Raw genomic sequence first — 12567 nt, 5'->3', positions numbered from 1 at the left:
ACAAAGAAATTTTTTTACTAAATAAGTTTTTCAAAGAAGAGCAGAGAGCCCTGCTAAACAAAAAATGAGCAAAAATTAAGCGAAATAATTTCCCAAGTGTAAAACTACCACAAATTACCATCAATAAATAAAAGAAACACAAAACGAACAGAAATTAGAATTAAGAACGAGTAGGGTTGACAACCCCCATACTTTCGGAAGACCAGAACATAATTTGCAATTTACCGAAAACAAAATATATTTTAAATGTTTACACTTTTTTAGCTTTAATAAATCCGAAATTATTCAGACTCTAAGGAAAAACATCAGTATATGTAATTAATCTGTCAATCCGTTCTTTTTTTAAGTAAAGTGCAAATTATGTTCTGGTCTTCAGAAGGCATGGGGGTGTCAACCAGCCACCTTTCGTAATATCGGGAATTTAATAACAGAAGCTGTATTCTTAGTATCCTATGTTAGTTTAAAATCGCCGCTAAAAAGAATGATATTTGATGTGGGAGTTGAATGCCAGTTTGATCCCTTAGTTTGGTAACATCCTCTGGAGTTCTCAGAGTTCAGAATTTTTTTTATTGAATAAATTTTCACAAAAAACACCCACCCCTCCCCCTAACGGCTTCATGGCGAGGAAAATAGGAAAAAGAACCCCCAGCCAATAATCCCATCCTTATAACACCAAAATATAATTAATAATAATTAAAATACACCACACAATAACAATAATAACATCAGCATTTATATATGAGTACATCTATACATCAACATCTATATAACATCAACAAAATTATATCAACAATAATAACAATAATTTTTTTTCATTTACTATTAGACTTAAATTTTCATTTTCATACAGTAAATTAAACTCTTCTGAAAGAAAATCCAACACCATGTTTTTCAATCAAACAGTTCGTGGTAACGAACTGTAGTAAGGAGTGACCCGGCTCAATAGTAACCAAAACTCTAAAAATGGAATTTTGATTTTTTTTCATTTACTATTAGACTTAAATTTTCATTTTCATACAGTAAATTAAACTCTTCTGAAAGAAAATCCAACACCATGTTTTTCAATCAAACAGTTCGTGGTAACGAACTGTAGTAAGGAGTGACCCGGCTCAATAGTAACCAAAACTCTAAAAATGGAATTTTGATTTTTTTCATTTACTATTAGACTTAAATTTTCATTTTCATACAGTAAATTAAACTCTTCTGAAAGAAAATCCAACACCATGTTTTTCAATCAAACAGTTCGTGGTAACGAACTGTAGTAAGGAGTGGCCCGGCTCAATAGTAACCAAAACTCTAAAAATGGAATTTTGATACCAATAGCTACATCAAAAGAATTGCATTTTAATGCTGATTTTAAATCTATAAGTTTCATCAAGTTCAGTCTTACCCATCAAAAGTTACGAGTCTGAGAAAACTTGTTTTATTTTAGAAAACAGGGGTAACACCTCCTGAAAGTCATACAATCTTAATGAAAATCACACCCATCAGATTCAGCGTATCAGAGAACCCTAATGTAGAAGTTTCAAGCTCCTATCTACAAAAATGTGGAATTTTGTATTTTTTGCCAGAAGGCAGATCACGGATGCGTGTTTGTTTGTTTGTTTTTTTCCCAGGGGTGATCGTATCGACCCAGTGGTCCTATAATGTTGCAAGAGGGCTCATTCTAACGGAAATGAAAAGTTCTAGTGTCCTTTTTAAGTGACCAAAAAAATTGGAGGGCATCTCGGCCCCCTCCCACGATTATTATTTCCCCAAAGTCAACGGATCAAAATTCTGAGATAGCCATTTTATTCAGTGTAGTCAAAAAACCTTGTAACTATGTCTTTGGGGATGATTTACTCCCCCACAGTCCCCGTGGGAGGGGCTACAAGTTACAAACTTTGACCAATGCTTACATGTAGTAATGGTTATTGGGAAGTGTACAGACGTTTTCAGGGGGGTTTTTCGGTTGGGGGAGGGGCTGACAAAGGGGGGATATTTTGGGGGAACTGTCCATCGAGGAATTTGTCACGGGGAAGAAAATTTCCATGAAGGGAGCGCAAGATTTTCTAGCATTATTTAAAAAAAGAAAACAATGAAAAAATAAATATGAAAATTTTTTCAACTGGAAGTAAGGAGCAGCATTAAAACTTAAAACGAACTGAAATTATTACGCGTATGAGGGGCTCACCTCCTCCTAATACCTTGCTCTTTACGCTAAAGTATTTTGGTAATTTCAACTATTTATTATACGGCTTTTGTGATTCAGGGGTCATTCTTAATGGACTGGGACAAAACTTAAGCTATAGTGTAAAGAGCGAGTTACTGACGAGGGGATGAACCCCCTCATATATGTAATAAAAACATGAGAATACAAAAATTCTTTACGTAAGCTAATTTATAAGTTACGTATATTTTTTACTAATAAAAAATTAGTCAAAAATTAAAAGTTCTAGTTGCCTTTTTAATTAACCAAAAAATTGGAGGGCAACTAGGCTTCCTCCCCCGCTCCTTTTTTTCTCAAAATCATTCGATCAAAACTATGAGAAAGCCATTTAGCCAAAAAAAATGAACATGCAAATTTCATTTTAATTATTCCTCTGCGGAGAGCCAAAATCAAAACACGCATTGATTCAAAAACGTTCAGAAATTAAATAAAAAAAAACAAGTTTTTTTTAGCGGAAAGTAAGGAGCGACATTAAAACTTAAAACGTACAGAAATTACTTCGTATATGAAAGGGGCTGCTTCCTCATCAACGACCCGCTCTTTACGCTCAAGTTTTTTACTGTTTTAAAAAGCAGAGTTGAGAGAAAGAGTCAAACTTTAACGTAAAGAGCGGGGCGCTGATGAGGAAGCAGCCCCTTTCATATATGAAGTAATTTCTGTTCGTTTTAAGTTTTAATGTCACTCCTTACTTTCCGCTAAAAAAAACTTGTTTTTTTATTTAATATCTCAAAATAATGACTTACCTCATGTCGTGGTTGCTAGTGAGTTATTTTCTTTTACCAGTTACCGGATTTTGGTTTGCGCTTTGCGGTTACAGGATTAAAGTCGCATCGAACGAGTCGTCTCACTCTCAAGCTGGACGAATCTAAAGGGAAATATTATTAAATTTGGTTTGAACATAGTTCGTAAGCATCTTTATTATTGAGTAATTGTGAGATATTTAAGAAATAAAGAAAGATACAAAGAATAATTGCACCGAAGTTTGGAAGAATGTAAGAAAAAGCGCATGAAATATCCTAAGAGTATAAGCAATTTCCTCAATTGCTGTGTCCAACATCAAACAGCACAGAAATACGTCTTAGAAAAACAAGAAAGAAGAAAAGAAAATAAATTAAAATAGTAGATTGGGACAAAAAGCTTCACGACAACCGAATAATTACCATCATTTAAAAGTTTTTCAACTCTCAACATCATGTTCAAGTTCAAGTTCCTTTTAATACCAATATACTTCCATTTGTCAACAAAAATAACCCCAAGCGCTCAATGTCCCGTTATTTGGAAAAAACATAAATAAATATTAAGTATATTCCTACTTAAATATTTTTAGATTCTACTCACCAATCTCCACCCGAGTACAACCGTTCTCCGCACCACCTACATTAAAAAAAATGCTAAAAAAAATCAATACTGAAACATCATAGACCACAATCTTTTTTAGTTTGTCATAGGGGTCTATTGTAAAAAGTGAAGCGGTCTCCATATATTACTCTTCTCCCTGACCACTTCATAGGAACATGGGGGTGGGTTTGCTTGATTCGTAATTAAACGTTCGAGTTCCCTATTTGAGATTCGAAAATACTTTGCATCACTAAAATAAGATAAAATATTTCGGAAACTTGCATCTTTTTTTTTTTTAGATCAGCCATTATTCATAATATGAATCATTCTTTACAAGACTCGAGCTAAAAAAAAAATAGTAGACGGGTTTTTCCCTTAACATCATAAAAATATCACTGGCATATAAGAAGGAAATTTGTCTCCCAGGTTAAACTTGTTAGAAAAAACATGGCCAATATAGTGAATTTAATTTCTTGGAGTGTATAATTAATAGATCTAACTGGGAGTCCACCACAGGAACTAACATCTGATTTGATTTCAGTATAGAGCCACTGATTTCCTTGTGCCAGGTGCTGGAACTTTAGAAATAAAATGGCGAGCTGCTGATGGGAGTGAAACTATATCTCATGTTGTCAACGAATTTGAAGGTCCTGGCATAGCTATGGGAATGTACAACACAGATTCTTCTATTAGGTAATTTGCTGGCTTATATTTATTAACTTGTTTAAGCTGTGGGAATGTACCACAAATTGTTTAAGCTGTGGGAATGTACAACACAGATCCTTCTATTAAGTAATTTGCTGGCTTATATTTATTAACTTGTTTAAGTTGTGGGAATGTACTACACAGATTCTTCTATTAGGTAATTTGCTGGCTTATATTTATTAACTTGTTTAAGCTGTGGGAATGTACCACAAATTGTTTAAGCTGTGGGAATGTACCACACAGGTTCTTCTATTAAGTAATTTGCTGGCTTATATTTATTAACTTGTTTAAGTTGTGGGAATGTACTACACAGATTCTTCTATTAGGTAATTTGCTGGCTTATATTTATTAACTTGTTTAAGCTGTGGGAATGTACCACAAATTGTTTAAGCTGTGGGAATGTACCACACAGATTCTTCTATTAAGTAATTTGCTGGCTTATATTTATTAACTTTTTTAAGCTATGGGAATGTACAACACAGATTCTTCTATTAGGTAATTTGCTGGCTTATATTTATTAACTTTTTTAAGCTATGGGAATTTACCACACAGATTCTTCTATTAGGTAATTTGCTGGCTTATATTTATTAACTTGTTTAAGTTGTGGGAATGTACAACACAGATTCTTCTATTAGGTAATTTGCTGGCTTATATTTATTAACTTTTTTAAGCTATGGGAATGTACCACACAGATTCTTCTATTAGGTAATTTGCTGGCTTATATTTATTAACTTGTTTAAGCTGTGGGAATGTACAACACAGATTCTTCTATTGGGTAATTTGCTGGCTTATATTTATTAACTTTTTTAAGCTATGGGAATTTTCCACACAGATTCTTCTATAAGGTAATTTGCTGGCTTGTATTTATTAACTTGTTTAAGTTATGGGAATGTACAACACAGATTCTTCTATTAGGTAATTTGATGGCTTATATTTTTTGACTTGTTTAAGCTGTGGGAATGTACCACAAATTGTTTAAGCTGTGGGAATGTACCACACAGATTCTTCTATTAAGTAATTTGCTGGCTTATATTTATTAACTTTTTTAAGCTATGGGAATGTACCACACAGATTCTTCTATTAGGTAATTTGCTGGCTTATATTTATTAACTCGTTTAAGTTGTGGGAATGTACTACACAGATTCTTCTATTAAGTAATTTGCTGGCTTATATTTATTAACTTTTTTAAGCTATGGGAATGTACCACACAGATTCTTCTATTAGGTAATTTGCTGGCTTATATTTATTAACTTGTTTAAGCTGTGGGAATGTACCACAAATTGTTTAAGCTGTGGGAATGTACCACACAGATTCTTCTATTAAGTAATTTGCTGGCTTATATTTATTAACTTTTTTAAGCTATGGGAATGTACCACACAGATTCTTCTATTAGGTAATTTGCTGGCTTATATTTATTAACTTGTTTAAGTTGTGGGAATGTACTACACAGATTCTTCTATTAGGTAATTTGCTGGCTTATATTTATTAACTTGTTTAAGCTGTGGGAATGTACCACAAATTGTTTAAGCTGTGGAATGTACCACACAGATTCTTCTATTAAGTAATTTGCTGGCTTATATTTATTAACTTGTTTAAGTTGTGGGAATGTACAACACAGATTCTTCTATTAGGTAATTTGCTGGCTTATATTTATTAACTTGTTTAAGTTGTGGGAATGTACAACACAGATTCTTCTATTAATTAATTTGCTGGCTTATATTAACTTTTTTAAGCTATAGAAATGCACCACACAGATTCTTCTATTAGGTAATTTGCTGGCTTATATTTATTAACTTGTTTAAGTCCCAGCCGAGTGGTTAACGTGCTAGACTGGAGGCCCTTTGTCCGTGAGGACAGGGGTTTGAGTCCTGGTGTCGCTGGTTATTTGGTTTGAACGGGAATGAGTGACGTGACTCTTTAAGCTCAGCCAGAGTCGAACCAGCTTTAAATGGAGAAGTCTGGAGTAAGTAAACAGGAAGTGAGTTGAAAGTAAAGAATGGCTCCCCCCCCCATTGCACTTCCTGTCTGAAGATCCATCAGCACCGCTGGTAGGGGCCTTAAAATCCAAGGCTGTATTGTTTTTACCTTAATTTTTTTTGCCTGTTAAGTGTATTTTATGCAAAGGTATTCTGTACTCAATGATGTCTGACCTATGATGACATGTATCTGTTTTTAGGGCTATGTAAGAAAAATGGACGAGAGGGGTAATGGATTTCCTCCAATCATTTTTGACTCTCAAAAAGGGACAAAAAGCAAATGAGCCCCCTTCGACGACTCTCTCTTCTATACCAGAAAAAAAGAATACATAGGAACCATATAGCTTTTTAATGAATGATCTTTACTTGATAATCTTCTTCTTTTATTATTTTATGTTGTTTTTTTAGTTCAAATTTTTGTGCATTAGTTACTGCTGTACCTAAACTAGCGCTAAACAGCGTTGCCAACGCTTTGAGATAAATTGTAGTGGTTACCTTGCCAAACTGTACCCAAAAGTTTCTTTATAGTACAGTTATACCATTCTAAGTCAGTTTTCATTTAACGAAAAAAATATATACTAGAATAAACTGAAAGGGAAGCAATTCTTTTCAATAATTTTCTTCCTCTTCAAAAAAACTAATTTTAAGGACTGTTTTTCGTGAGATAGTTGAAGTTCGCGGATTGTTTCCTTTTATATCCTGTTGACAGAAATTCCTTTTTTTCTTTTTCTTTTTTTTCAAAAATCTCTTAGAGAAGGAGCGTCGAAAATTTGGAAAAGATAAAACTTGACACCGCAAATACAAAAATGTATTAAAAACTTTGAATTGTACCTTGAAATGTCCAATGTACCACATTGTACCGGTACTTCACAATTGTACCTAAAACGGTACAGTTGTACCTTGTTGGCAACGCTGATACTGAAACTATGTTTTGAACTAACTTTACACTGGCAGAAGTCCAATTTGAATGCCCTGACTAAGCATGTTTGTGTTTTGACAACTGAGGCTGCTATTATATAGCAGCCTCTATGAATAGCAGCCTATATAGCAGCCTCTTGAAATATCTTGAAAAGATATTTCAAGATAGCTGAAATATCTTGGTATTAATGTTGCAGTTTTGCCAATGTCAAAAATGCACTGTTTTAGCAACAACAATCTTAATTTGTTTATAAATTGGCTAAGAAAAGGTTGTTGTGATTATTTCAACACCATCGGCTCTCCCCTCTTCCTCATAACAATCGTGTGTACTTTCCTACTCTTGGTTTGATTTTGGCTGAAATTTTATGACGAATGTATTGAAACTCCAGAAATTCAGAAACCGGAAATGGAGTTTGTTATTGACGATTTTTTTTGAAAAATTCAGATTGTTTCATCACCTGTAACGAAGATCCATCTAATGCTCCATTACCTGTAACGAACAGTTGCGTAATTTCGTCAAAATCCCGGTGGGGGCAAAATTGGAACCAATTTTCCCAAACCAATTGAAAATGACAGTGAAAACTTTAAAAAATGAGCCATTTAGTAACATAAAGGTGAAGATATCCTAAAGAAAACCGAACCGTTTCTATGGATGCTTGAATTATGCTGGCTCATCTTAGTTTTGACAAGAATTTTGAAGAAACTTAAGTTTCAGCTGGGGAGGGGGCAAACTGGGGTCTTGGGGGGATCGAGTTCTGAGAGAGGCAGTTGCCCCTCCCCCTTGCCTCATAGCAACTTACGCCCCTGGTAGCGAAGGGTGCGGAAACTTATGAGAGAGAAGACTCTGGGTTTACGTACATACGGAAAACATGGTTTTAGCAGAAAAAAAGAATCGCGGTCTCACTGACAATACAAGTCTAGCCAGAAGAACTAAAACAGGTCTTGTTGCATTAATGGCTTTCTTGGAGAAAGAAACGGTTTACATGAACGGAAGGCTGGAAACACTTATTGGTTTCTTACAGTGTTTGGAAAGTTACGCATATGGACAAACAGCTTTTTTACAAAATAGATAGTAATTTTTTTTACTATCAATAGTCCAAGGAAATTATAAAAGTTGTTGCCCTTACTTAGTAAGCGTTTTGTATTTATGTTTAGTAAATTTTCAATACTGAAAAGAGATAACGTTAGTTACTGAATCTACCAATAAAAAGAAGGGCAGTCAAATGCAGGGGAATGACATCTGGCATGAAGGTCATTGAAGCTCCCTTGGGGTGTTCCTCTCTTATCCGTAAAAGGGGTATACTACCATCAGTGTTTTAAATTTGCACAAGATTGATGCTCTACAATAAAAAACTGAAGGCGTCAGTAAGCATTATCAGTATGACTAGAGAAATTTAAACCTCTGCACAAAGCACTAAAACTAGTCCTGTTCATCTAATTTTATTTAAATTTAATTATTTTATTTAATTTTATTTAGGTTTGATTATTTAAATTGTATTACTTGTAAGGTTTCTGGTCACACCAGTTACAGCGTAAAGTGTCCGTTCAATCTAGATAGTGAAAAAGAATTTGTAATGCACCCACCAGGGCTCTCTACTAAATATTACTTGAATAAAATATCAGTATTGATTGGTATGCTGCTGAATGATGATTTAATCTGTATTTTTTTGTGAGTTTGTATATTTTAATGTAGATTTAATTTTTTTACCTGCTAGACCAGGTATAAAAGAGTTTAGTTGCCAACAAAAATGACTATAAACTTCTTGTTTTCACGTGTTTTAATCATTATAACATTTTAGGGATTTCGCCCACTCATCCTTTCAAGTTGCGTTGGTAAAATACTAATTTTGAATCTATTAATTTGAATACATTAATTTTGAATCTATTTTTTAACCAAAAAAATTTGCTCTTGACCGGATCGAACCAAAGACCTTCGCGTTATTAACACTACGCTCCACTTAGCTGAGCTTACGGATATTGTTAATGTGAATAATTATTATTATTTGTAGATAATAATAGTTTCAGTTAGATTTTGAGTCTATTTTTCAACCAAAAAAAAAAAAAACATTTTAGAGATTTCGCCCACTCATCCTTTCAAGTTGCGTTGGTAAAATGCTAATTTTGAATCTACTAATTTGAATACATTAATTTTGAATCTATTTTTTAACCAAAAAAATTTGCTCTTGACCGGATCGAACCAAAGACCTTCGCGTTATTAACACTACGCTCCACTTAGCTGAGCTTACGAATATTGTTAATGTGAATAATTATTATTATTTGTAGATAATAATAGTTTCGGTTAGATTTTGAGTCTATTTTTCAACCAAAAAAAAAAAAAAAAACATTTTAGAGATTTCGCCCACTCATCCTTTCAAGTTGCATTGCTAAAATGCTAATTTTGAATCTATTAATTTGAATACATTAATTTTGAATCTATTTTTTAACCAAAAAAATTTGCTCTTGACCGGATCGAACCAAAGACCTTCGCGTTATTAACACTACGCTCCACTTAGCTGAGCTCACGAATATCGTTAATGCGAATAATTATTATTATTTGTAGGTAATAATAGTTTCAGTTAGATTTTGAGTCTATTTTTTCAACCAAAAAAAAAAAAAAAACATTTTAGAGATTTCGCCCACTCATCCTTTCAAGTTGCGTTGGTAAAATGCTAATTTTGAATCTATTAATTTGAATACATTAATTTTGAATCTATTTTTTAACCAAAAAAATTTGCTCTTGACCGGATCGAACCAAAGACCTTCGCGTTATTAACACTACGCTCCACTTAGCTGAGCTTACGGATATTGTTAATGTGAATAATTATTATTATTTGTAGATAATAATAGTTTCAGTTAGATTTTGAGTCTATTTTTCAACCAAAAAAAAAAAAAAAAACATTTTAGAGATTTCGCCCACTCATCCTTTCAAGTTGCGTTGGTAAAATGCTAATTTTGAATCTACTAATTTGAATACATTAATTTTGAATCTATTTTTTAACCAAAAAAATTTGCTCTTGACCGGATCGAACCAAAGACCTTCGCGTTATTAACACTACGCTCCACTTAGCTGAGCTTACGAATATTGTTAATGTGAATAATTATTATTATTTGTAGATAATAATAGTTTCGGTTAGATTTTGAGTCTATTTTTCAACCAAAAAAAAAAAAAAAAAACATTTTAGAGATTTCGCCCACTCATCCTTTCAAGTTGCATTGCTAAAATGCTAATTTTGAATCTATTAATTTGAATACATTAATTTTGAATCTATTTTTTAACCAAAAAAATTTGCTCTTGACCGGATCGAACCAAAGACCTTCGCGTTATTAACACTACGCTCCACTTAGCTGAGCTCACGAATATCGTTAATGTGAATAATTATTATTATTTGTAGGTAATAATAGTTTCAGTTAGATTTTGAGTCTATTTTTTCAACCAAAAAAAAAAAAAACATTTTAGAGATTTCGCCCACTCATCCTTTCAAGTTGCGTTGGCAAAATGCTACCCACTTTACCTCTCGACCAAGAATACAATTTTGAAGAAATATGACGGAAGATTCAAGGATATTTTTCAGGAGATTTATGACAGGTAATGCTCGTCTTTCTTTTTTAATTTATTGGCCTTATAAGGATTGTGAAATATTGACATATAGGAAATTTTTAAGGAAACAATTTGTACAGTTAAATCTTTGGATACAGTTTTTATTTTTGGGGAGAGGGGCTGATGCAGTAAATTAGTGCATGAACTTAAACGTAATTTAATTTGGTGTATGAGCTAACGAAAGAATTATGGAGGGGGGCATTGTATTGATTCGTGATTTCTGAATTCTGGCGTAAGTATCCCTTTCCAAATGAATTTCAACTTGTCTTTCAAATATTTCACCTTCAAGCTTGAACTTTTCGATTTATCCATATTACAACTTTACAATACAAATATTACAACTTTACAAATATTACAACTAACTTTACAAATATTACAACTTTACAATTATAATTTACAACAATTACAATTACAACTTTACAATTAATATTACAACTTTACAAATATTACAAATATTATAAATTATTACAACTTTGTGAGGTACTGCCTGTGTATTTAGTTACTAATTAATAAAAATTAATACTAATTAATAAAATATTTAATTACGTTGATTCTGATTAATTTTAATAGTAAAAGTTTATTTTGAAAACATATTTATGGGAAGTTTGGAAAAATTACCTAAAACCCCATAAAAAGTATGTCAGATCGGAATAAAACTGCACCATCGGAATCACCATAGCCAAAAACCTTATATTGGAGAATTACAGTCCTCATTTTGACTTACAGTCCCCAAATAGGCCCTTAAACATTGAAAGCAAATTGTTGTATCTAGTGCCTTATGTAAGTAATAAAAGAAAACATTAAAATAAAATGCAAATTTTGCCAAGAACTGTATATTTATAGATTAATTTTAAATCTTTTTTTTTTACAAAAAAAAGCTCTTGGCCAGATCGAACCAAAGACCTTCGAATTATTAACACCACGCTCTATCTAGCTGAGCTCACAATTATTTTTAATGCGAATAATTTGACTAATTAACACTATAATTGACTAATAAATTGGCGAATAATTTGACTAATTAACACTACGCTCTATCTAGCTGAGCTCACAATATTGTAAATGCGAATAATTCGTAGATGATAATAGTTTCAATTAAATTCTGAATCTATTTCTTGAACCAAATAAAATTGGCTCTTGACTGGAGCGAACCCAATTCCTTCGCGCTATTAACACTACACACTACCAAGCTGAGCTATGAAAATTGGGAATTCAATTATTAAGGAAGAAAACTTTCCTCGCAGTTTGGCAGGTCTGGTAGTGGCGGGTAAAAAAAAGAAAAATGGGGGTGATTATTCATTTAAAAATAAAAAATAAATTAAAAACATACAGCACGAAACAGCTTGAGAAGGTGTAGTCGTTTTTGGAAATTAATTAAAAAATGTTTTCCACAAAATATGTTTTTCAAAGAAAAGTAGAGAACTTTATTAAACCAAAACATGAGCAAAAATAAAATCAAATAGTCTACCAAGCGTACAACTCACAAATCAGCATCGATAAATAAAAGAAACCCAAAATGAACAAAAATTACAATAAATAACCGAGTCAAACTCGAAACGAGCAGAAAGTAATATTTTTAAGGTTCAAAAACCTCTAAGCCTTCCCAAGGCCAGAACATAATTTGCATTTTACTGAAAAAATACAAATGGATGTGCATTGTCAGTTTAATGTACATATGCCGGTATTTATTCCTTAGAACATTAATAATATTTGATTTATTAAAGTTATAAAAATGAAAACATTTAAAACTGATTTTTTTCAGTAATATCTTTTGTTAGTTCGAATTTGCCATCAATATTCTCTCAAATTTTACCTTCGTAAAAATT

The 12567-nt window shown here is 32.5% G+C and overlaps 1 protein-coding gene across 1 annotated transcript in view; it reads left to right on the top strand.

Annotated features, from left to right (window-relative positions):
• The window catches only part of LOC136035670 (isocitrate dehydrogenase [NADP] cytoplasmic-like), a 67687-nt gene that overhangs the window by 31080 nt on the left and 24040 nt on the right, over nt 1-12567 (top strand). Inside the window, exons 4-5 of the mRNA XM_065717587.1 lie at nt 4089-4240; nt 10604-10732. Of these exons, the coding sequence (XP_065573659.1) occupies nt 4089-4240; nt 10604-10732 (281 nt within the window). The remainder of the gene's footprint in view (nt 1-4088; nt 4241-10603; nt 10733-12567) is intronic.

Source organism: Artemia franciscana, chromosome 14, assembly GCF_032884065.1.
Source record: "Artemia franciscana chromosome 14, ASM3288406v1, whole genome shotgun sequence".
NCBI classification, from domain to species: Eukaryota; Metazoa; Arthropoda; class Branchiopoda; order Anostraca; family Artemiidae; genus Artemia; species Artemia franciscana.
This window is presented reverse-complemented; position numbering and strand designations above follow the sequence as displayed.